The following is a 26,141-nucleotide window of genomic DNA, read 5'->3' as shown; positions in this document are numbered from 1 at the left end:
AGCCTCCGTCCCTGATCTCACACTGAGCTCGATGTTACTGTTTTCTCACTCAGTTAAGAACATTAGCTGGACTTCTTCCAGGTTGTTTTCTCTGCTGGGGGAGGAGGAGAACACAGTATCATTATCACAGAAAACTCAATCATACTGTGTTAGTTTTATATAAGAAACCTAAGTCAGATTTATGTAACTCAACATTACTTTTTAATTAAAAATTAAAAGCCCAAGCACTCACAAATGTAAGATACGGACACTGAAAATTACCATCATGTAGTTAGAGATCAGAGCAGCAGACGAAGTGTTCGAGCACCTCACTTGAAGTGAGAACATCCCTTACCTTGCTTTTAATCCAGAAAAGCTGCGTGTGGTTACCAAGCACCTGGCAAACATCAGCTCAAGGTGGTAGGCTCAGCAGGTCTGCCAAATGACAGCCTCTGGAGAAGCAGCAGGATGCACTGAGGCACAGGGGGGCTGCTCTCACTGCATCACTCAAACCAAATGCACATCTCAGAGATGTGCATGATGGTTCAAGTTACAGATGCCCTGCCATGTTCCAATTTGACAACAAAACACATTAAATTACATGTAGATTTTTTAATTTTTTTTAAAGGCCAAAACTACTACATAGCAAGAAAAGCTATGGTTCACTTGCCCAATTCCTCTGAAGCTGAGATTTGAAATGCAAGGATCCAACAAACACACGCTGCCTTTTGCATGGTAGAAGCAGCTGACAAGTACTTCAGGAGCTGCAGAACTCCAGCATGTTCTAGCTTTTTTCCCCTCATTCTCAGTATGAAGAAATGTGTCACTCGGTGTGGTAGGATTTGTTTTTAAATAGGTTCAAAATTTCTTCCTCTGATTCTCACCTACCACTATCACCAAGAAGTTTTGCACCAAGCATCCTTCCCTTCCCTCGACGACCAAGAGCACACAGATGGCTTTGTCACCACCCCCTCCACCCCCCAAGTTTGGGTAACAGTCAGTTCAGAAGAGACAATTTTAGCAGTCACAGGGCTGCTAAGGCATCTGCAGCACACATTACAACTCTAAGCTTACATTAACTTTACTCGTTCAAAGGAGGTTAAGTTAAGAGCCAAGGATACAGAAATACAGGAGTCAAGAATAGAGAAGAAGGTGAATACCATTCAATATCACAACCCTAATTTGGTTAGAAAATATGAATTGTTTGGAGTAGGAGACAATAGCATGAAACAGTTTGGTTTAAAAATGCTAAACAGGGAGCACAACAGCCGTATCTCCCTCCCCTAAAGTCAGGTGCTTGTAAACTGAGAGGAAGACAAAAATCAATACATGACAAGTCAGCGAGAGAAGAGGAATGAGAATTGGAGCAGCATTTCAATGCCCCATTTGCCAGAGGGAGGCACGGGACTGGGACGGGCAGATGAGGTACCCAACAGGTCACCAGCGTTGGTCACCAGTGGTGGTAACAGGCCTGGAAGGCTGACCTGGCTACGGGCAAGCCAAACATCCCTCAACTTGCTGAGCAGGCAAGCACGCCAAGTGCAGAACATATTTTTCCTCATGAAAGAAAACTATTCCCATCCTACTAAAAAAAGCCCAGTTTTGCATTGCTTCATTACGAAATGAGTACCCATTTACCTGGCTTTCCAAAATAAGTTACTTGAAAAGAATAAGAGGTATCGTGCTTAAGCAGACACGAGGTAGTGTTTGACAACCTAGTCACAGCACCTGTCACTCCGTCTCGCTCCCCACAGACATCACCAACCTGCTAGCTTTGCAAAGGTGGTTTTTCAGGAAACACGTTAACTATTAACTAAATAATTGAAAAAATAACATGCCACAATTGTCCTTCCATCTGATTACAAACCAAACAATATAGCAGTGATCTAAACTCAAAACCACCTAGGGTTTTAAGTTATAGATGTATAAAGCCAAAAAAAAAACAAAAACAAGGAAACCTTAGTCAATGGTACCAGTACTGGAACTGAACAATACAGCACTGGAGAAGCGAGTCCTTCTCCGGTCAGCAGCGAGCCATTGCTTCGCCTCGGGTAGCCTGCGGCCCAACAGCTGAGCTCCAGCCACCCAAGCAGCTTACGGCTACAGCTTAAGTGCTTATCTGTCCCCAGTCCTCGCACCCTTTTGTTCAGCGCACGCATATCAAATTGATTCAAGTTAGCTGCTCCTGAGAGAGAAAAACAGAAGTAATTGTCAAAGTTCAGTTTCAAATGACTCCAGGAAAGGGGTGAATGGGGTCTGGGAAGGGCAAGGACAGGTTATTATCCCACTAACTGTGAAACAACCGAGCTGGTGCCCAACGCTGCTGCAGACACAAGGCACTGCAAGCAGAGTACTTAAAGAAAACTTTCTTTTCCAAACCCGCCCAATTGCAAAACCAGCACCTGCAGGCTGCTGCCTGCCAGAGGGATCAGGAGCAGCACCACCTCAGTTTATGGCATCCTCAGGGTGGGCTCTGAACTGCACCAGGGATGGATCGGGGCTGGCGATGGCTTTCCTGAGGAGCAGCAGGAGCAGGCAGGCAGAGGAGCTAAGACAAGCAAGATGAAGTCCTAACGGGTGGGCTCTTCACTGGCTGTGAGCACAGCCGGACACACACCCACAGGCAGCATCGTAACACTGCCTGCTTCACGGGGAGCACGAAACTCGCTCCGAAGGTAGCAGAAAACACACCATTTCTTTACAACCAGTTATAGTGTGTTTATTTGGAGTGTTTATTTTTTGTTTGTTTTTCAACTTCACCCTGACTATCTTCAGGTTTGAAAAATACAAGTGTTTCTTTGGTAACAACCTTGGTTTGGTTTCTGAAATGAGAGTTTTACGAGCATGTTTTTATGGAAAAAATACAAATTTTCCACCTTCTTCTTTTGTTGTTATTTTTTTTTTTTTTTTAATGATCTGCTTCCTTCTCTTCAGGACCCAGTGCTACCAACAAGCTGAAGATAAACACCAGCAGCTCTACAAGAATCAGCAAGCAAGGAAGAATCAGGAAGACATTTGCAGTTTCCTCTCCCCTCCCTCGTGCTGACGTGCAGAGGCAGCAGTGTCACCCTGTCACCCAAACCGAGCCAGGAACACCTTTCTAAGGAGATAAGTTGTGGTGGCAACAAACAGCAGCAATGAATCCCATTCCTCTGAGGAGCAAGGAGGGGACAAGAGGCAATAAAAGCAGGCCTGAGATACCGCCCAGTGCAAACAGCTGCCCTGATTATAATCCTCCTCTTTGATTTTCTACTGGCAGCCGTCCCAGCCTTGCCTTTCTCTACACCACTGGTTCACAACCTTTTCCAATTTGCAGATCTCACCAAAAAAAAACAAGTTGGATGCGAATTGCCATATATTAAACTTCAGCTAAAAAAAAGCAAACCCTTTGTCAGCAGCAGCTTCCTGGGTCTGGGAGGTTTGGATTTTCTCCTTATTGGGGACTGCAGCCCTACTCCCACTCCAGATCCCTGCGAAGTGCCACGAATGCCAGGCTGAAGAACCACTACAGCTGTTCTGCACTCGCTGCCTCAGAAGACACCAACCCATCCCCTTCTCTTCCCTTCCCGAAGCCAGGGTAGAAGAGACATTGGCTACAGCTTCTAGAACAAAATGACAGAGTAATTTGTGGGCCAGAGGCTTTACACAGGCTTCCAATTAAACTCTGAAAATATTTGGATGTACATAACCACCATGCTTTTTCCAATCCCACCCCACGGACTTACAGCCAGGACCTTTTCCTTCTTATTTGCACATCAAAGCAGGGGAAGGGAGAAGCCTTGCAGCACGCTGACTGCCCGCCCAGACAGCAGAAGGGCTCGCTTCAGAAACATCTCCTCCCGTGCCATTTGGTGGCCTTTCAGGCCTTCTGACCACTGTAGCTCATTTGCCAGACAGCATTTTATGTCAAACTCACAAAACTTTCTAAACTTGCAGAGTAAGCAACTACTAAAAATGACTGTTTTTCAGATGACTCCAAGGCCTTTTCTCTGTGGTCTTCTGTTTCCAAAATTTAGCACTTAAAGTAACAACAAAAAGCAGAAGTAACTGAAGATCACAATCCATCACTTAACTACCTTAAAAAAAAAAAAAAAGTCTCACTTGCTTTAAGCCTCAGATGCTTAAAACCCCCAGAAACCAAAAGGTAACCTTCGAAGCGGTCACAAAGCCCCTGTCAGTGCGGATCTAAATCCCAAGGTGGAAGAAGCTGCCCCCTCCTCCCCAGCAGCTCTGAACATGCAGCAGTGTAGCTGCTTTTTCCACAACTTACACACTGCACATTAAGACCAAGAGCATATCGAGGGTGCAGGATGACGTTCCTGCTCCAAGCAGCATGGTGCCCATCCATCAGCAGCCTGGAATGCACATTCCCAAACAGGCGAGAGAACTCTGCAGGCGGAAATGACGGGGGCTGTTTTAAAACATTCATTCCGCTTCTACCAGAATTGCCTCTTTAACTACTGGGAACCAAATTTAAAAATTATGGGCTTCGGACTTGGTAAGTATCACACGGGGCAGAACTCTCCCTTTTTGAGCAGTTGTGGCTGTACTTCAGAACTACAAGGGTCAAAACTGTAACAGCATGACATGGGGGTTTGCAAACCAGAGCAGAAGGGAGTTGACACAGCCTTCAGCTCACCCCTTGGTGTGCCAGCACCCCTTCCTCCTCGTGGCACAGAAAGCAGCTCTGCTCCACTGGTACATTCTGAATGCAGTTCTAAGCAAGTGACAAAGGTTATAGACCAGGGGAAATAAGTAGTGCAAGTTTAATTGAAGTTTAGCTTGAAGTTGAAGTTACCCTCATCTTTTACCTTTTTAAACCTCATGTTTTCAAGGAAGTTAGGGCTTTAATTGTCAAAAAAGTACAAAGTCATTGAAGAGTGACAAAGTTTGCAATCAAGTACAGAAGACAGAAAACAGCAATCCCACATCGCTGCATTTTTCTCCTCTGAATACATTTGTTCACACGTCATTGCATGTTAACTCCAATCGGTTCACAGTAAAGTAATCACACGTGGCTTTTGGTATCTACAAGTCAAGGATCCAGAAGGTCATTTTTGTGACATGTGGTCTTTTCTGAGTCTCAATAAACCAGCAATATAATTTTAGGATTGCTATGTGACTTCTTTATTAGAAGAACTGTAAGTTGTTAAGAGATGAGACAGAAGAAGTACACTTTGCAGCTCTGTTCCCATTCCACCTCTGCTTTACATACTGCAACTACACCGCAAGTAAATCAGGGTCATCATTTAGCTACATAGAGATGATTTTGGGAGAAACAGATGTCAGAAAGAAAGCAAACATTGAGTTTCCAGGAGCAAATACAGACCATACTGTTTCCATTTTTCTTCACATGTAAACTACTTGAAATATTTTAGGAAACTGTGTACGACAGCACAGCAAGTTGTTTAGTTTTCCTTGCTCTGTGTATGTCAGCCCTTAACCAGCACATCATGTTGATCACCACCTATTTCATCCTTCACTTCCCGAGAGCTCTGGAACCACTTCCTTCTCCAACCTCCAGCCTGAGTGCCCCGTCAGCTCAGCTGTCAGTGTTCCTGAGCAATATTTACTCTCAGAAGGCCAAAGCCAACAAAAGCAGTATCATATCAACACTGCAGGTTGACGCATACACTTAACGTGCTTAAACACCGAGACCAATGGGACCGCAGCGCTTCTTGCGAGTGGCAAGTTCCTGCAGGGTTTAACTTCTTCCTGCAAAGCGGAGGGAAGGCTGTGGCAGAGCATCAGGCACAGAGCAGCTCAGTGTCATTATCTCAAGCAACAGGTAATTCCACATGCCTACATAGCACACATCATTGCAGCAGTATCATTAAACGTGATCGTTGTGATGCCTTCAAAGCCATTTTCAGAAACAGGACTTGAGATTTATTTACACATCCTTTACTTTTAGGATACAATACAACCACATGGCCAAGACTTGCTTTTTCCTTCTACTACCAGAACCGGGTACCCACCTTCTCCAAGACAGAATTGTAGTTTTTCATGTAAGAAAGCCACGACCACCAGAACACACACACACACAATTGTAGTACCTACAGTTTGCACTCGGATGTCAGCCCGAACCAACCAAGCTGAGGCTGGTGGAACAGTACAGCTGGCTGGCTCACAGGGCATTTTTGCTTTTCAGCAGCCTTGCTTTGCATGTGTTTCATAACACATTTAGGGGGTCGTGGGTTTGTTCCCTTCTCCAAAATAGGTTTATGGTAACATGTTCTTTTAACCTGTGCTGAAATAAACTATTTAGCATAAGTCACTACCGGTCCAAAAAAAAAAAAAAAAAAAAAAAAAAGAAAAAGCATTCAACATAACCAAAAGTACTGCTCATAATTAAATAAGCTTTGGTTGCCTTTGTAGACACATTTTCAAAGTGAGAAGTGGAAAAAAAGTTTGCACGCCCTACAAACACCCAGAAAGCCACCAAAATTACTGAAGATTAAAGAAATGCAAATAAATCCCAGCAAATATATTGGCAGCAGTCTGACACCCACCAAGAATTTCTGACAAGGAAAATACAGACCTATCGGCACTGTACGTAACACTGAGAGCTTTCTGTTGGCAGGTCATATAGCACATGAACACATTTTAGGAGACTTGTCATTACTTTTAAACTACTGATAGTACTTACACTATTATTGTCTTAAAATGGTACTGAGAGACTATCTATGACACCTGCTGGTGCAGTTCACAGAAGCTTTATCCGTACAGGTTTGAAGAGATCATTTCATTCTCACCCTGTGAAGCTCTCAACCCAAATACAACTCAGTAATACAATACATCTCAATTCTTTGAAAACAGACGTCTACACAGAACTACTCAGACACGCTACCCATCAAACCCACCTCTTGGCAAGTATTTCCCATCTGTGCTCAATGGGCAGATGTCCATTTAGTTTACTCAGCACATTTTTTGAAGTGAAAAAGCACGAGTGACATTCTAGCTGTTTATCCAACCAGCTGGAGAAGAAACTGGATAAGCTCTTGCTTAACAACTGAGATGTCTGCGTAATTTTGGCCAATTACCTGTTTATCCTAGGCTATAGCCACTGTTCACTCAACTGTTGCCCCAAAAGCTATCAAGTTACATGACCGCAAGAAACAGACTCAGAAGGAAACAACTGATTCACCTACAAACCTGCACAATCAGCTATATTTAAAAAATAAAGGAACATCTTTACTAAATGAGCACGAAACCTCAGAAGTTCAGCTTCAGCGCAGCAGACAAGTCTGTCTGATGAGTCAGTCCAATGGAAAACGCTATCAGAGGGCCATGGTTTGCAGAAGAAATGCTAAGGGCTTTTGAAACAATTTGAGGAGTTGATGACTTCGCAGAAAGTCCCAAGGCTTCTTATCCATGAAGAGCATTTCTACAGCAGAGACTGCTCATGTGCCCAGGCAGCACTATTACAGCTGGCTTTTACTAAGATAAAGGAACTTAAGAAAGGTTAAACTTGAGGGGGGGGGGGGGGGGGGAACTGCTCTATCTTGGTGATTTCCTAATTTGGAAAGCGAACCATAGTCCAATTTGGGTACAGGAGAAGCTGTTACCTTCAACTTCCAAAGACAACCTAAAGAAAACCTGAAAATCCAAACATTCGAGTAATTATACAGTTGTCTAGTTCCTTTTCACTGGAGTAGTTCTTTTCCGTCCCCCATCCAAGCTTGATTTATTATTTGGTTTTTACACAATTGGCTAGGGAAAATGCACATCCTATTTATAACACTGAGGCTTTTATTCCAGAGTTTTTAAACACTGATAAAGCTATCCTTGCTGTACAAAATCAGCTGCACACTTGCAGACAGATTTCAGTAGGAGTTCGCAATAACTTCGTTAAACAAGGTAAATGCCCTGTTTGTGTGTCTCCCATAACACAAGGTAAATTAGAACACAGAAACCAGAAAGGAAATTTTATGAAGCTCTACTCTGTAACTTCTTTGTCCTCTGCAAACTGTGATGGGAGTCCTCACAGAAATCTGAAGATGGGACTGGAAATCAGTAAAGAAACAGCTCAGGAAAGAAACAGCTGCTTTGAGAAATACCCCTGTTTCAGTCTAGCAACTCCTTATTAGTCAGCAGATCAACACCTCTATAGCCCTTACTCAAGGCTTCAGAACTGCACTCAGGTTAGAAAAACAAAACCAAACCACTAAGAAGAGGAATTGACTGACAAAATTGGTCTTCAGACATGAGTAACCACTCTGGGGATTGTACAGAATGGGAGTTAGCTGCCCTAACAGTTCAGCAGCATCACAAGATGTCCTGCGTTTCTCAGAACTTTCCAGGAAACAATTCAGCTCCCCAAAACCCCAAAAATGAATGAATGGCCTTCTGATGTGTTACTGAGATGAACGGGATCACCACATCACCAGACAAGCATCAGGTTCAGCGCACAAGGCCAACTGCAATATGGGGAAGAAAAAAATGTGTGTACCTACTAGGTACTGGAAACATATCAACCACTGTAGAACCACCCCACAGATACTACTATAAAAACTTTTTTCTTAAAGTACTCAAACAGAAGTGACCTTAAAAAATACCCATTACCCCACATTCCTTATCTAGTTAAGCCATTTAGAAAACAGAAGTTGAACTGAGGCCCCACCCTGCATTCCTTGGCGCAATCACGACCCAGAACAATATTACCGAAGTACAACACCGATGGAGTGCCAGCCCTCCAGCCAACACATTGCATCAGGCAGGACTGCAGGTGGTAAAAACCAAGTGGGACAACACAACACAAGGTAAATATTATTTATTACCTGCCTTCTGAACAAACCTTACTACTGAGAATAGTCCACAAACAAGCTGTGAGCAACTGTCTCCCTCTTGTGAAGAGATTCTCGGTGTTGAAGCCAAGGCAAAATGCCTGTCGCCTCCTCCCACTGGGTAATGCACCTACACCAACACAGGTAACATGCTGTCATTCTGAAATAGATGAGGTTAAAATTCAGATACAAGGAAAGACTTTAAGTTTCCATTTCAGAGCTGATGCCACATATCCTTCAGCTGATGAGAATTTCCTACAAAACAATCCCCAGAGAAGTGGATGGTCTCAAACTACATCACTGGCGTGCGAGGCCAGGGTGAGCCCACTCCTTTCATCAGGAAGGCTGGCCAAGAGCCTCAACTGGGAAGGGAAATTAGGAGTCAAAAAGCTGTGGCGTGTAGGCTGAAGCCTCAGTAAGGCTTTCACTCAGATATGATTTGGCATAACAGCTCTATTGTCTCAGCAGTCAGCACTCTGGAAGAGGCAACACTTGTACATATGCTATTTCATACCCTTTTTAGCACTCATTCTGCTGCCTGACCCCTCAGTCAGCTGGTTCATCTTAGTAAACTGACAAGGGAAATAAACAGCAATGAAGAGCATAGAAAACCTTTTTAAACTCAAAGCAGTGACATGAAGTAGAGTTTTTAGAGGTCAGCCAAGGATGGGGGTGAGGAAGACCAACTTGTCACATCTCCCTTTTAGCTGCAGCAAGCTACTCCATCATCTCTGCCAACCGCTTGTTTCAGCAGGAAGCAAAAATCTCTCCTATCAAAAAAAAAAAAAAAAAAGGACACTCTTCAAGATAAAAACCACTAAGTTATTCAAAGTATTTTAAGATGAAGTATTTACAGTGCAAAAAAGGTGAAAGCACGCTCTGATGTGATATTGAAATAAGATAAACACCTAGGTTAAAATGCAAGCTAAGAAAACAATTACATTTAATCTAATTACACTATTTTGCAGACATTTAGCATGTGAACTGTTCAGGGCAGAGGCCCACCAATTAGAGCTACCAGGACAGACAATTATTTACAAGACCTCACTGCCACTGATGGAAATAGGTACCACTATGCATTGAAGCACCCGAAAATTAAATAAGCAAAACAAACAGAAAAGTGAATTCCCAGAATCACATCCTGCCCACAACACACTGGCTTTGCGAAAAGGAAAGAAAAACACAAGAAAAGCAGTCCAGAGCAAATGGGGATCTGTCCAAAGCAATAAATATTGCTGTTCCCTATTCTTCCAGTCCAGCAGCTGCTTCTCTCTTCTAGTATCCTTTTGTAATTAAACAGTGAGTAAAGACAGCCCGCATTTTAAATGCTTTGGCCAGCAGTTATCTAACTATTAACAAATTTAACAACACCACAAAGGCTACTTAGGATCTTCCTAAGCCCATCTGTAATCGAATCTCCCCTCCCTTCCCAGGCTGCAGCTCAGCAGTAATACAATCTCTTTCCATTTGTCCTAAGAACTACAGAATTACACGCTGCCAACCTGACTGCAACAGAAGCAGAAACGTAGATTTCCCTAAGACTCCTCTCCCAAATGAATGTGTATTTCATTTCAGTGTAGAAACGTTTCATGCCTTCAGACAGACAGCACGGGTATTCCTATGGAGAGCCCTTGCATACAGCAAGAACCACCATCGGGAGAGACCTGACCCTGCTGCAGGAATCTCTGGTGCTGCTGACAGCTGATATAACCAAAACCCTTCCTGCATATTCAGTTTTCGAGACAATGTAGTCACATGCTTACTCCAAACCATTTCTAAACACTCAACTCCAGAGAAGCTATTTAAACTAGAAAAAATCTTAAAAAAAATAAAAAAATAAAATAAAAAAAAATAAATCCTGAAGTCTGAAGAGGTAAGGATAAAGAGCAGTGATGGGATTATTCAGAATGAAGGCATGAGAAAGGCAGCAATACTTCCAAAAAATAGTTGTAATGCAGTCTTTCCTCCATTAGAATAAAATCAGAATTGAACAGAAAAAGCATTTTCAAAGCACAACTGATTCAATATTCGTACCTGCATAGTCATGGAAGTTGTGTTAATTTCCAGAAAAAAATTACATGCAGTGACAACACTTTCAACTGTACTGCTTCTACTAGTCCATTGATTTAGCTGCATCTTTTCCCTAAATTTTTATCACTTTACCTTCGGAGTCATTCCTTTCGAAATTTAATCCTCTAAAGATATGGTAATGTTATTAACAGATGTACTAATGCGTCTTTTTTTGCCTCACTATGCCATTTAAGATGAACCATGTTAACAAACATTGAACAAAGTCAGTGTTTCCCGTATTTCCTTTATAGGAGATGAGAGTAACAACGAAGCCATTTGAGTACATACAAGGAACAAGCTTTCTTGTTCTACTAACGATTACAAACAGTCTTTTCCCCAGAAAACTAGAAAATACTACAGAATTACAGCGTTCATTTCCTGCTCTAAGTCTATTCCCTGCTCTGTTCTCTTGAGATGTGCTGTAGCAGGTACAACGCATTACAGCACCAAAGGTAAGTGTGCTGTCACCGTATGCTACTGAGCTAAATAGCAGAAGCAGATTTAAACACACCAGCTGCTTATTCCTGAACCTACACTACTGCTTCAAGGGCTGCTAAGCACTGTTTGTCCATACATCCAAGTTACTGGGAGGGCAGTGAACATGAGGGAATACACAGGGGAACGCCTGCAGCCACCACCACCTCTCCAGGCTGAGAACGATGCCATGCTGCACAGAAGTTCAAACCTTAAAATGACTTGAAACTTCACACGGTACACATCTACAGAATCAGTGAGGTCTGACTAGGCTTGCCATTTCTCAGCAGAAAAGGCTCAGTATCAATACTTTCTGTGGAGTCAAAGGTTAAACTGTGCATTGGTCACCTTGGGCTGTCGCTGGTAACAAGCTATGATGCTTCTGACTGTACAGGCTGGCTTGGATGAGACTTGCAACTCATGCAAACATCCGGCACCCTCACTTTCAGTTCGATCACAGTGTCCTCAGAACGCAGTCTGTCCGTGTCACGTTCTAGCCAGGCTGCTGGAACTGAGCAGTTCAGCATGCTGCCATCATTTTTCCGCTTCCTGGAAGTGCAACTCAGGCACTATCCAATATAGCAATTATTGATGAAACTAAACAAAGAGATTAAACTGAAAAATTTCCTATTCCTGTTCAAGTCCTGCTTCTAACGCTGCAGAAGCTGCTGGCATTACAGTTACCACGTATGATGGTCCTTAAGCATCGTGCACAGCAGACAGCCTCCGCTTCTCAGCTTCTTCCCTTCCTCATGCCCTTCCAAACAAGACACCAGATCTCAGACCTCAACATGACACATGCTACATTTCTGAGAACTATTTTCCTCTGCATTGGCTATCACAAATAAAGGACCATTGTTTTTTTAAGCCTTTCCCTCCCCCTTTTGCCCAGTCACACACACACTCTCCCCCCTCCCCTAATCCACGCGTACTTTCAAGCCACCACATCAACTTTAAGGCTGCTTGTTTGCAGCAGCACTAAATAAACCATACACACCAACCCTGCCTCACACACGACTGTTTTTGAAGTGAAAATTAACAAGAAAACAATTTAAACGGAGACAAGTCAACAATTGGCCGAGATAAGAACGGTGTGTGGAGTCAGCGGGAGAGAAGTGTTGTTATAGGGAAGGGGGGCTAAAAGCATGGAATGAGAGCCAGCTTTGTTCACAGGCAGCAGCCTAAGTGCCTATCAGTCAGCAAAAGCATTTTTAAAACAGCTGCATCAAAGCTTTCTGCAAGTTAGTCAGCATGTGACAGGCCAGCACATCAGAGCAGCGCCACGGCAGCCTCTGCATAATAGGAGCGCTGCGAGTGCCCTGAAAGGTCAGGGTGTGCAGGCATTCCAGCCCTCTCTAAATTGCCTTGGCTTATCGCTTGGAAGCAACATAATTACATTGCTTCAAGGGCTAGGACAGCAAAGACAGATTTTCGGTATTATGTTTTGGTCAGCTGCACACTAATGCTTGGATTTTCAGGATAGCCAGGAAACACAGAGTAACGCACAAGTCAGAAATAATGGAACTTGAACACATGGACACATCTCCTCTTCCACCACAAAGAAACTGAAGCTACTCACAGACTTTCTAACAGCCCACACTGTTTTCAAGTACAGCTATGTTGTCTGAGATTTATTTATTTATTTATTTTTACACAAGTGTTGCAAACTTTTTTTTTTTTAAACAGAAAATTAGATTTAGCTTGTTTCTGTATTGAAAATTTCATGAATAAATTAAAAGGTCCTGTCCCAGAAGTTAAAAGCAAAACCCGATTTCATTCTGAATTCCTACTTCCATTTGAAAAGCAGTATTTTTCTGTAAGAAAGAAGATAAATGCTTACAGCCAGCTATGAAGACCCTGAACAATTGACTTGCAGTAAAGCAAGCCGGTCACCAGCTTTACTCACAGATCTTCCCGGGACAGAACCAAAAAAAAAAAAAAAAAAAAAAAGAAGACTCCCTCAGCCTATGTACCTCACAAGATCAAAACTAAATTAGATGACAGCCTAATCAGGGCTCAGTAAGACTGGAACTATTTCAGTGCAACGTTTGCTCCAGGCATCTCTCTCCTGCCATGCCATGCAGCGCGGCACAAAGCACACCCACCCGACCCCCGGCTCACACAGCAGCTATCTGCCAGCGCAGCTCGCCACCTGGTTTAGTTCTCCCGTCCCATGCCTGCTTACTTCACCCCTGCACATCTATTTCTGCTACTCTGCACTACGAGACCCCGTGCTCTTCATGCACAGTGAGTTAGGGAGGGAATAACAGTGACAGATGTAAAGACTGCCGTAAAAGTTCCTAGTTAATTCAGTCGTAAAAAGGGGGAGGGAAAAAAAAAACACAAAAAAAAACAGCATTTCTGACTGCTTCCTCTCATTTCAAGTATTTTTATTGTTACCAGCTATTTGAGGTATGTTTGATCTGCAGAGGAGCTGGTTGAAGCATTTCGTTCAGCCTAACAAAACGCACGCTGCAGAAGCCTGCCATTCACGTTTATGAGCCATCTCCTTTCTGCCTGCATTTAAAGCAACCCCACGGTGCTGGCAACAGCACGAAGCATACAGTCACCAAGATAGCCCTAACATGAGCTACGATCCAGCTATTTTGGTGTCCCCATAGCAGTGGGGGAAAATAAGCAGAAGAGGCAGGCCAGTGGTCATTGCGGGGGACAATGACCTCAGCAGCTGCCAGCGCCTGCCTTCTTACTATTGTTTACACATCTTCCCGAGATAAAGAGGCATTTACACACTGCAGACAATGCAGCGACTAAGAAAACCTTCAAGTTCGCATTGGCGTATTTCAGATGAATCATTCAGACTTACATACCCTCAAAGGCAAAGAGATTTCTTTAAAGATCCAAGCGCACGCTTGCGTCTATGTCAATTTTCACCTCGCAATCCCTTCTGACAGACAGCCATCAGACGAGAATTACAAGGCTTCGTTTGGAACAAGGCACTTATTACATCACCTTGTATTTCAGATGGTGAATTTAAATAAAAAACACCCAGGACGCAGAATGGAACAGGGTCCTGGGAACAGCATACCAGGAGAGAAACTGGGACACGCGTGCACATGTGTGCGAGGAATTAACCTGGCAAGAAGAGAAGGAAAAGGGAATTATCAGGCCTTACATTAATTTTCAATCCTATTTGCAGCTCTTCTCAGCATACAATGTCCCCCCTCTGTTCCTCCCTAGTAAAAGGAGAGCAGGAAAAAGATATTTGAGGAAGCTGACAAACACAGGCAAAGAAAAATCACATTTGCAACATTTCATTACAAATACTGCCGTTGTTCACAGAGGGTCTGGTTGCACCTCCAACCTGCTGGGGTGGCATCCCATCTCCTCTGGAGGAGCAAGGCACCCTGAGAAAGCAAGCGCTTCTGAACCAGCTTCTGAACCACCGCCCCCTTCCTGCCTCTTCCAGCCAGGGGGCAGAAAAACACAGCAGGACTTCACTTAAGCCAGAGCATGCCTCTGACCAGAAGAGGTTTCTGTTCCACAGAAACTGACTAACTTTTGAAGTCACTCACGCTGTCAGACTTGGCACAGCTGTGGGCATTAGGATAGCGCCTCCTGCCCCTGCAAACAGCGGTGTTCTCACAAAAGTGAGCTCTTTGGTTTGCCCCGTGTGCAATTCAGGTCCTATCTAAACTAACAGTTAAACCACCACGATGAAGGACTCGGAGGTTATGCTTGCTTTGTTGGCTATCTACACAAAGCTTACAGAAAAATAGATACACATTTACGAGCAAGTGGCTTACCAAATTATCACTACACTCACAGTGCTGCCCTTTCCCAGGTACTCGGGAATACATTCAGGTGAACATTCTGACTGAAGAGGAACATCCCTATCAGTGCCTGATGACTTCTGCTAATTGCAAATGCAGTTCAGGACAAGATGAGCGCTAGACGCATTTCAGGAGTATTTTATTTACTGTCATGTGCTACAGTCAAGTTCACACAAAGCACTACAGGCAGGGATTATTTCTCATCCAAACTTCACATACTTAAAAGTGTCTAGAGGAGGCTCTGAAATACTTCCTACTTGCTCTGGAAAGCCTTACCTAGAATTCTGTGTAGAATCCCAGTGTCCTTCAAACTGTCCTTCATTTGCTTTTAACATTTAAAGGAGTCTGTAGTATTTTATTTTTTTCTCCTCATCAGTTGCCTTCAGCTCTCTTACAGAAAGCAGTAATAAGCATATGAGCTAGCATGACAGATCCGTGATATAATACTGCCACGATTTCAGCAACACATTGAAGTTCTTACTATGGTTCTTTCAGAGCCTGTGTGTGATACTATCATCTTTTTTTTTTTTTTTTTTCTTAATAGCAAGCTTTAAATGCAGCTATTCAGTCAGTCTTGATGAGACAATTCTGTGAGTAAGGCTTAGTCATCCAACATAAGGTTTCACTGTAATTACTTGGGAAGTCCAGACACCTTAGCATTTGTGCTAAGGTTTTCATTTCTTTGCTGGGGAGGGTAGAGGCAAGAAAGAGGAGTGACTAAGGATGAAAAGCTTCCTGTCTGCGTGCCTTTGACTCTTTCTTCCCTAACTTATGTCTGTCCCTGACTGTAGTCTTCCTACAGTTCCTTCTGCTCTTATCATAGTTCTTTCACTTGGCTTACCAATAGAAACTTGCACAACCCACCCCACCCCCCCCCAAAAAAAAAAAGTAAGCAAGTGCAATTAAGATATAACCAGACATCTCTGGCACATTACTCACTTCTCTCTGGTTAAAGTTCACTAGAGAAACGAGATGCCAACTTCTCATTTGGAAGATACTGGAATTCTAGCAACATGAGGCACTGCAGAGATCTGCCTGTTCCACCTTCCCCCTCCTAATTCTTAGAGGACACGACAGTACTACAGCAGCTAGGGACGTGCTGGCTATTGCTTTCTGAATCCTCCTCGCTTGTGAAGACCAATTCACCTGCCACAGCCGTTCTTGGCTCTGCCACGAAGCAGCACACGCTGCTGCAAGCACTTTCTGTTTCAGATGTCTAAGAAAGAGCAAGTGGCAAAGGCAATATTCTGCCAGGAGATTTTATCGGATGGACCTGAGGAGAGGGGCTCTGAAATGATACGTACGGCTCCCTTGCCAAGGAGCTCAGAAGGTAACACCGTGCTGGCTGACGCTGTCTTTAGAGAAGATCTGCAGACCTGCTGCTGACCACAGTGTAAACAAAAAACTCCGATAAAGCTCGTGGCGTATGGTCAGAAAGCCTCCGAACTGCCCCCAGTGTGACATTTTGTAGACTACTTACAACCTTCCAGATAAATGATCCTTATTTTTCCAGTCTCACCAGTAACACTGCATGTGAGAAATGTAAAATTTGAGGGCCGATAGCTGTAATATGAGTATGACAGACTAAATCTTTCAGAGTTGCATACTGACGGGGTATTCAAACAATGTTTACTGATTTAAAACTCAGCTGTTTCCTTGGCAGCTGCGGGGGACATTTACCCTCTAACTACCAACAATGTGATTACAATCAACTCCATGCACGACCACGGGAAAAATACGCCGATGCTCTACAGAGTGCATCTACAGCACGGTGCCCACCTCAGATGAAACAAGCTCTTGGTTCAAGCCATTACGGGGCTGTTTATAAACCGCAGATCTCTCTCATTTTCTTTAGCTAAATACTCTCCATTTTGGGAGCATTAATGCAGTCCACATTATCCATAGGGGGCATACATAAAAAAAAGAAGTCAATTTAGTTCTCTCCTATGAGATTACCGTCCAGGAATTTCTATTCCCGCATAGCTGTGTTATTAACAGAGGGGTTTATCCTGTGCGTGATGGCCAATCACTTTCCACAACTTAATTTCAATTTTGAAGGAAACAAAGTTCTTTTGTCCAAAAGCCATGCCTTCAAGCTTCGCTTTAAGGCCTTAATATCCACTAGAAATATTATTTCAAGGAGTCCAGATTTACAGGCTTTTCCACCTAACGCTATTCTGGAAAACCACTTTATGCAGGGATATTCATATGCAAAAGAAAGTTGTTCCAAATAACATATAGGAACAAGGCAGGATCAAGCAAGGTCCAGTTTTTAAGCAAACACCCTACACTGACAGGGTTAACGTGCTCTAGCCTTCTCCCAGACCTAATTTCGGGTAAGCCAGCCATCTAAAATGAACAGGAATTACAGATTTATAACAAGCGTTGGAATTTGTTGGGATGAACAATACCTGGCATACTTAGCTCCAGGTACTATCCTGATCCCATATTAGCTACAACTGGACAATTGTTTGATCACAGGTGGCCAAGTAACACCTTTAAAGCTACTTCTAGAGGCCCGGAGTTCCCCTGGAGTTCTGCAGTCACAGTAATTTAAGTTGCTACATTCTGTTGGAGACAACTTCGTGTGATTGAAGCCAATAATTATGTTTTCAATAAGAATAAAAACCCGTCTAAGTCTTCCATCCTTTAAGACCTAAAATCGTCTTTTAAATCATTTTACTGTACCGTATGAATGGCAGGTCAACCCTGTTGCATAGTTGTGCTGCCACTGTTCATAGCGTACGTAATGAAAACCTGACATCACTGTTCAGATTTCACAATCTGTTTCATTATGTTACTGCCTCTAGTTATAATTTAATGTTATTACTTCCCTTTAATAACTATACGTGAAATTCAACATTGTTTCTTCACCTACAAGTCAATTCTTCTTCACAATTTTCATTGTATCCAGCTCCATAACAAGTACACCCAAGTCATGAATGCTGCAGCAACAGTGTTCCAGTGCACAGGAGGGTAAGGAACAGGGCTGGCAGGAACTGGCACAGCATGGTCCTTCAGCCAGACAAGCTATCCCTAAAGAGTTACGTCCAAAAGCTCAACCATACCCTCCAAAGTGCTGCAGTGCTTCCCTGACCCCTTTTTTTCTGCTATTAACAAACAGGAGAGTTGGAGAAGAGCTTCTGTAGCCATTCCAACTGACCAACCAAAACCAACACCTACAAAGGGAGCAAGGAAGTGCTAGCAATGCCCCAGCTTGAAGACTACTCAAAAGAAAGCTGGACGCACATGATGGTGAGGGCAAATCCAAGCTAAAGCCCAGCCCACGTGTTCTGAAGACTACAATACATTCTCTCAGACTGCGCAGCCATTCAGAAGAAAACACATCAGATTCACATGTGTGACGGGGAAAGCTTACAACACTGAAGTACAAGAAGAAACACTGCTTAATATGACATATGTGAGCTTGTACACCAACTATCATACCGGTGCATAACCAACTCATACATTAAACTGAAGTCTCTTCTGTACACCTGAAGAGTGTATGCAATCTCATCTGCATTGATGCTGTCGTACTAATAGTTTCTTAAGGTTGCTACTTGCAGTTAACTTCAGTTTCTGCACAAATACGTATCCGATAAACACTAGCAATTTACTTGAATTTTGCCACAGGGAGCTCATCTACTGCATGTCCTGTTCTATAGATAGTCCATAAAGAAAGCCTGCTGAAAGAACAAATCAAATATTAATTTAAAATAGAGTAATTTCGTACTAGTTCCCACTGTGCGCCACTATCTCCCAGGGCAAGTATGATGATCCCATTATGAAATATTCACATGGAAAATTAATCTAAATCCTGACGTGTTTTTAAATGCAATTTGGACAATCATATCCTCTCCGCAGCGGCACAGAACAATTTCTACTCAGTGCGAGTAAAGAAATAGAGCTATTTGTTAAGCGACTGCTGACCCAGTGGGGCAGAGGGGAAGGCACGGTTACTGGACCCCATTCAAACCCGGCAAGAAACAGGCTGTGCAATCCCACGGGATCGTGCGCTGAGAACTAATTACTGACTGGTTTAGGAGGGGTGGAAGAAAATATTTTCTAAGGAAGCCCTTAATGTAAAAGGCGGAGGGGAGGAAGACAGGAGATTGTTCTTCCCTGCAGTGCTTACTGGAAAAAGGCTCAGGACTGCAAATCAAAGAAGCTGCCTACTTCTGCCTGCTGGCTATTTTTAGCAGGCCGGTGCTTGGTGCATGTGCGGGTGGGAGGGACAGCACCCAGTTCTGGTATTGCTCCCTCGGCTGCGTGAAACTAGCCATAACAACACCCCACAGCGAGTTATCCAGGCCAGAATGGTAACTCAACGGCTTGCTCAATTACAGGAACTTCTCCATCTATCAGTGCTCCCTACTGCTATCACGTTGTTGAATTTAGGCTATCCTCCTCCACCACAAAAGGCTAGAACATCTGTTTACAACGGATTAGGAAATAAGAATCCTGTTAGAGATTACTAAATACCCTTGAGAATATCAATACTCTTTTTTTTTTTAATGCAAAGTCAAGATTTAAATTTTTAGCACCCACGAAGTGTTTAATATTCCTAAATACACATAACCTAAATAAGTCTCCACGTGCAAGGGCTAGAAACAGCTCTGAAGACTTACAGAGGATGCTGCTGAACCAGGGAGAGCAGATGTGAGGAAAGCACCCAGTCCTGGGCACACGGGGGCAGTTCCCACCCCTGCATCAGCCCATCCAGCCACAGAGCTCCAGCAGACCACAGGGCCTGTGGCTTCGGATTTACCTAGATCCACCACAGTAGGAAAATCCATGGACAAGAGAGGCAGACTTCAGTGTCCCAGGACAAGTCAGCACCCTTGTGACCCTGGCAGCGCTTGCTGCTCTGCAGGATCTGCAGGACCCACACCAGACCTTCCAGCATTCAAATGAGTGTTCTCCTCTGCTTGCTCAGGCCCTTCCTTGAGTACAACACAGCTCCTCGTAACAAAAACACCCCTCCTAGTTCTGAATGTGAAGCGCGTATCTGAAAAATCTGCCCCTAAAACAGAAGAAGATAATGTTTTCATTTCAAGACTTTTTGGACTCATCATACATACACAGCACAGAAGCATGGGATTCATTTTGAGGCTTCCCTGTGGCTGTTTGTTAATTGGTACGTTCACTGAAGAAGTCATTAGTAACATTATTTGCCTGAGAAAACATTGAACACAGTTCTATATGAATTTTTGCTGCATTTATACTACGACCAGGAAAAATTCAAGGGATATAAATGACTGATGTCTTTCTTAACCAGAGGGTAGTTTGCTGTACAGATTACATAACTTCAAGCATCCTATAAACTTATAAACAAGCTATGAATTCAAATCCTACCCATTAACTCAAACATTTAGAAATTGTTAACAAACCAAAAGCTGAGACTAATTTCACATGGAGACACGTATGGCTTTGCAGCCCTCATGTAACCAGCTTTCCTCCCTCTGCCAGACATCACTTTGCCTCTTAGATCTACGGGATGGGGGAACAAAACCAAAGAGAGGATCCTATTCCATCCAGCAAGGTTGTTGGCATGGCCTGTAGCAAAACGCACAAAACATTTGGGCCCTTGGCCTCAACATCACCCACTTTGGAAGAAACTCTTCTGGATGAGTGCTTTTAACTGAAATAGTTGCTACTTACATATTATCTTTCAAGTAATAAGAACAAAGTATTTAGCACCGATCAAAGCTAGAATAGCTCACCATTAATTATAATTCTGTTTTCAGTTGAATACCTGAGCTAAGGACTTCTTATCACGCATTTCAACGAGTCCTCATATCAAAAAGTTTCAATCATGATGGTTATGTTTTAGTATCCACGTGGACATACTCAGCCTTAAAGGCCACTCACAACTCCTAGCACCAATTCAAAGCAAAGTGCCTTGTTTTGAGCCTTTTATTTTTTCCCCCAGAGGTAGGCCCCAAACCCATTCCCATAGCATGTGAGTAGCAGTACAGTGTGTGCCCTCAAGTACCTATGAAGTACAACCCACTGGCCAGATGTTTTCCTTGAAACAAAGATTAGTTAGCTGGTCGCTGATAAGGGTTTACTGATTTTCCACCCTATAAAAAGTAAAACCAGCTCCCAGGCACAGTCAGATTTCAATCTCTGTTTACATTAATCAGCGTCCTGCATGTTAGACTAGAAGCCAGCTCCAAAACATACTTCATAACGACGTACAGAGCATGGAGTTTGCAGCTCATCAGGACAAACATCACACTGAAAAAAGCACCTCAGCTCCACCTGATACCTGAAGTTGCCTATAGTCTTTATATACTGCATCAGTTAATGTAATGTATTACCTGAATAATCTTTTTTTTTTTTTTTTTTTTTTTACATACTATTTTCAGGAAATATTTTCTCAGGTCCAAATACAACTTAAAGAAACAGTATCACAACTAAATGCAGTTAATTTGCAGGAGTTTTCTTAAAGTAGAAGATAAGTCCCCGTGATTAAACAACTCAGCTTATTTCTACTACTTGGTGTTAGTTCTCCACATGGGTTTGGATTTTCTAAATTTCTTTCTTTATTGTTACACTGAATCTCACTCAACTCCCGAGTACTGATCTAACATTCAAGTGTTCATACAAACTCAAATGGGAAAAAACAAAATACTGTTCCAAAACCTAGCTACTTCACAGGTAGCAGCACTTCATTAAGTCACACTTTACAAGCCAGCCCATATATTCTCCACAAAGGAAAGAATCACTGCAATCTCCAGTCAGGATTTGGGGTAGACCACTGAACAGCATTTCCAGGAACCACAGGCAATTCCCTACAGCAGAGGAACCAGAGTCCTCGCAGTCTGCGAGCCTTGGGCTGTTAATGCGACCAACTTCTCACCAAAGCAGTAGGTAATAGCTAGCTGGAGATACATCTAGGGCAAACAAAATCCAAGAATTAATAGAGTGAAGTGAAAGAATGGGAAACATTCTCCGTGAAAGAATATTTAAAAACTAAAAGGAAGTCAAACCAAGGTTCAGCATTAAAAGAGGTCAGCGACTCAAGAAGCCCTTTCCCCATATTTACTACTAAGAAACATTTTTCCTCCTTTTTAAACAACAGCGCAGACAGTGCTCGAACCCTCAGCTTAAAGGTGGAAAGCTTTCCATCTCATTACTAATGCCCTGACACAGCCGTCCCCACGGCATCCATTAGTATTGTTCAAAAAGGCATCAGAGCAGATTAGGCCCCCTACATTTTGCAGTCACAGCCACCGCTAGATTAGACTGCGAGCACGATTTCCTTTTGCTCACCATTTTCTATTGTATACTACCAACAGCTCCAGCAAATATTTAAAACCTTAATAAAAACACATTCTTTTAGGGCATAGCTGGGAAAAAGTCAAGTAACCAGAACAGAGGGAGCAGAAGGCAGCAGAAACACTGTTAATAATAGGGCATAACACAGTAATACCAGCCAAGATACCCGCACGTACAAATGAGGAATTACTAAGCTAAGAAAAAAATTGTTTGAGTTCTCTTCTGGTCAAGTGTGCCAAGACAGACACAGACCCAACGCCTCAGAAGCTAACAAGTATGTTAAGTAAAACTCCTATTACGAGATAAACACCCACACACTTGGTTTTAATGCGCTACACCCACCAAAATGAGAAACTGGACACCACGTCTGAAGAGGTGTGTGAAGGAAACGAGACCTGAAACTTGAACACCGAAGTCCTGCAATATTCTGGTATTTCTGAAATATTTATAATCCACCCCTGCCCCCTTACCTGCCCTTATTAAAACCATACAAAGAGCAGCCAGGAATTAACAGCTGAAGAAGAAAGTACACTGCCCATCCACTGGCATTATGGCAAGGAAATTAATGTGAACTGTATGTATGAGAGTCTTGGAAAGTGTTGTTTGACAAATTAAGATGAAAAAGAAGGGAAATAATTTCAACAGAAAGTTATTACCGATTGTATGAGCTTAAGTCAAAAACAGAGAACTTATAAACCTGATGTTTTTCTGAAAGAAATGCTACTTCAAAGACATGATTTTTATCGAGTCTGAAAATACACCAGTGTAGAGTTAAACCAGAGGGAGGCTGTGTTTTGCAGCATTCTTAAATTAACATATCTTTCAGCATAATTACTTGGGCTGTTATTGTATACATGCACACATGCTCACAGGGCCAATTTAACATGACGAAGACCTGGAAGAAGTTTCGGGCAGCTGCTCTGGGAAGACGCAACTTCCAATTTTACACCAGTGTAAGACTAAAATGAAAATAGATAATACTTTGGTCTTTAGTTTTTTTCTTTTGTAAGACAGCGCAGGCACGCGTGCCTTTCTCCAGGAGCTCAGCAGGCAGCTAGGTTTCCGGAGGATGTTTTGTCCCACAGGTGGGACCCCCGCTCCCCCATCGCACACAGGACAACCACCTGCAAGCCTCAGGCCGCCGCGACTCCTCACAATGCCTCGCGCGGTAGGATTCCAACGCTAAAGGATCATTCTAGCAGGGAGCGGCACATCTTCATTTTTGTGTTCGTTATTAATAAAAACGCATTTAAACGGGGCAAAAAGTAGTATGTTTTCTCCGTAGCTACGCGATATCACCAGTTTGAAGCATTATATGAAGCGAATCGCTTCTCTAAGCGCCGATACCTGCCCGCCAGCACGCAGGGAGAGCCCAGGCAGCGCTCTGCAGCCGGTGTGCTCGCCGGGAACCAGCTCCACGATCAACCCCAGCCGGGCCCCGAGCAGCCCTCCCGTCCCACGGCCAGGGCGCCCGACCTGTTGGGCGTCCCGGGGGCGGTGCAGGCAGGGCAGGGCAGGGCAGGCAGGGCGCACACCCGCAGCCTGCACCTGCGCCTTCGGCTGGCCGCGGAGAGCCGCCCTTCGCCTCCCCTCACCGGCAGAGCCCGGCCCGGTCCTCCCCGCTCCCCCCCTCGTGGCGGCCCCAGACAAAAGGGCAGGGGCACGGCCTCGCCCGCACGGCCCCGAGCGCTCCGCCGCCGCTCCCCGCCGCCCCCGGCCCGGCCCGGGCCCCTCTCGGGCTGGAGCCCCCCGGCGCAGCCCCTCACCTTGGTGGAAGCGGCCGCGGCCCTGGCGGACATTTTGTGTCCTTCTCTCTCCCCCCCCGGAGCCGAGTGCTGCGCCCGCCAGTGCCCAGAGCGGGGGAGAGAAACTCGCCGCCGCCTCACACGGCTGCCCGGATAAACATCCCACGGCCGGGAACAGGGAGGAGGAGGAGGAGGAAGAGGAGGGGAGAGGCGGGCGGCGAGGGAAGGGGCGGGGAAAGGGGCAGCAGCAGGAGGAGCAGCAGCAGGAGGAGGAGGAGGAGGAGGAGGAAGGAGCCTCAAGTTTGAGCAAAGCGCCCGGCTGCGGGGGCTCGGCTGAGGGTGCCCGGGGTGTCCCCGCGGTCCCGGCCCCTCAGCCCGGCCCGGCAGCAGGAGCAGGAGCAGCAGCAGGCGCGGTGCCGGGCAGGGCGTGAGGAGAAACCCCCCCGAGCTGCAGCACCGCACGCTCCCCCGCCGCTGCGGGACACTGGTGGCTGTGGAGCCCGGTGTCAGGGCCTCGGATCTGCAGTTTTACTCTGTAGGTGCCCCCAGCTGCTGCAGGGCTCCCTCCACGCTGCCTTCGCGCGCAGCCGAGTTCCTAAGGAGGCAACAATGTGGTGATCCCAATCACTGCTTCGCAAAGGAACGCCCTACCCAAGGCTTCTGTATGAGTTTTATGTTTGTTCTCCTTTGAAAATAAACAAATTCCTATTCCAGGAAATAGCTGAAGCTTATTCCCAAGGCAGCAGCCCGAAACCGAGGGGGAAGGAAGGCCACCTCCTCAGCTGCAGCAAGGAGGACGCGGCACAGAGCAGCAAAGGCCACCGTGGCCTTCCCTCTCCCTGGGAGCCAGGGCCATGCCAGCCCCCTCCCGAGCACACGCCAGCATGGCCTCAGCGCCCCAGTGCACACCAGTTTGGGCAGCACCATCCCGGCCCTGTGGCACCCGAATGCTCCTGCAGTGCCCCAGCACCCTGCCTTGTCCCCAGAGCCCAGCGGCCACACATCGCTCCGGACACACCGGTCCCCACGGGAATTCTCCTCTGCTGTAGCACTGCCTTCTGCCAAAGCTCCTCAGCTGACCCTGACACAAAAACTCCATTGCTCTTTTTTTATTATTATTATTATTATTTGGTCATTGCGAGAAGTAACTAAGCCTCAGATTTTTCTTAAATCTGTCTACACACACTGAAGGAGGAATGTGACATTTTTTATTACCACATCACATGCGTAATTGTCAGAGGAGGCAGGAAGGAAAAGGCTGAGATCACAACAGGAAGGAGGGGGGAGATTTCAAGGTGTTGAGACACGAAAAGAAACTCATCGAGGACATGAGGGGAGAGTGACCTGAGAATGAGCAGGCTCCTAATCCCTCCCTTCCATCTTGAGCATGGACGGGGGCAACGCTGCCGTCTGGGCAAGAGGAAAGCACAGATCAAAGACCTGAAACCAAGGAGGTGTGAGGCCAGGGAATGAAAGAGGACCACAGGGAGTGCAAAGACAGGGAGGTGGAGGTGGATGCTGAAATGAGAGGGGCCACAGGAAAGAAAATACTTCTGCGAGTTCTGGGAGAAAGACTGGGGAGACAGAAAAAGATGAAGGAAAAAATACAAAGCAATGAAGGCTCCACCAAAAAGGGAGGTGCAGTTTTTGTATCATCTTACGGAACACTGGTTGACAAAAGGCCACAGATCCACACACTGGATTTGACAAGGACGCAGACTGTTAGACAAGGAAGGGCTGCTAGCTAGGGGCTCAAAACACCTTGCAGCGGATTCAAGATGATCACAGATGACCTCTTGCCAGCCTGGGAGAGGACACAACTCCTCTGGCCCACAGAGACTCATGGAATTTCTTTTCTTCCTTCCTTCCTTCCTTTCTCTCAGTCTCTGTTTTCCTTTTCTTTCTTCCTTCATTTCCTACCCTCCCTCTCTCCCCTCCTGCCTTCTCCTTCCTTTGAATAGATGTGTGAGATTCTGCCTCCACTGCTGGTATCAGCCCCAGGAGCTAGAAGC

The 26,141-nt window shown here is 44.7% G+C and overlaps 1 protein-coding gene across 6 annotated transcripts in view; it reads right to left on the bottom strand.

Annotated features, from left to right (window-relative positions):
* Positions 1-24,287, bottom strand: part of TJP1 (tight junction protein 1) — a 78,795-nt gene extending 54,508 nt beyond the window's left edge. For 4 of the 6 annotated variants that reach the window (XM_084293368.1, XM_084293371.1, XM_084293372.1 and 1 more), the window contains exon 1: positions 24,151-24,287. In XM_084293368.1, the coding sequence (XP_084149494.1) occupies positions 24,151-24,183 (33 nt within the window). In that variant the 5' untranslated portion in view covers positions 24,184-24,287. Of the gene's footprint in view, positions 1-14,442; positions 14,458-19,868; positions 19,945-24,150 lie in introns of those variants that run through there. The other 2 variants (XM_084293369.1, XM_084293370.1) reach the window with 2 other exon arrangements.
* Positions 24,288-26,141: the final 1,854 nt, after the last annotated feature.

The sequence above is a fragment of the Netta rufina genome (assembly GCF_964035555.1).
Source record: "Netta rufina genome assembly, chromosome: 11".
Taxonomy (NCBI): Eukaryota; Metazoa; Chordata; class Aves; order Anseriformes; family Anatidae; genus Netta; species Netta rufina.
Note: the sequence above shows the minus strand (reverse complement) of the source record. Positions and strands in the feature narration are given on the sequence as shown.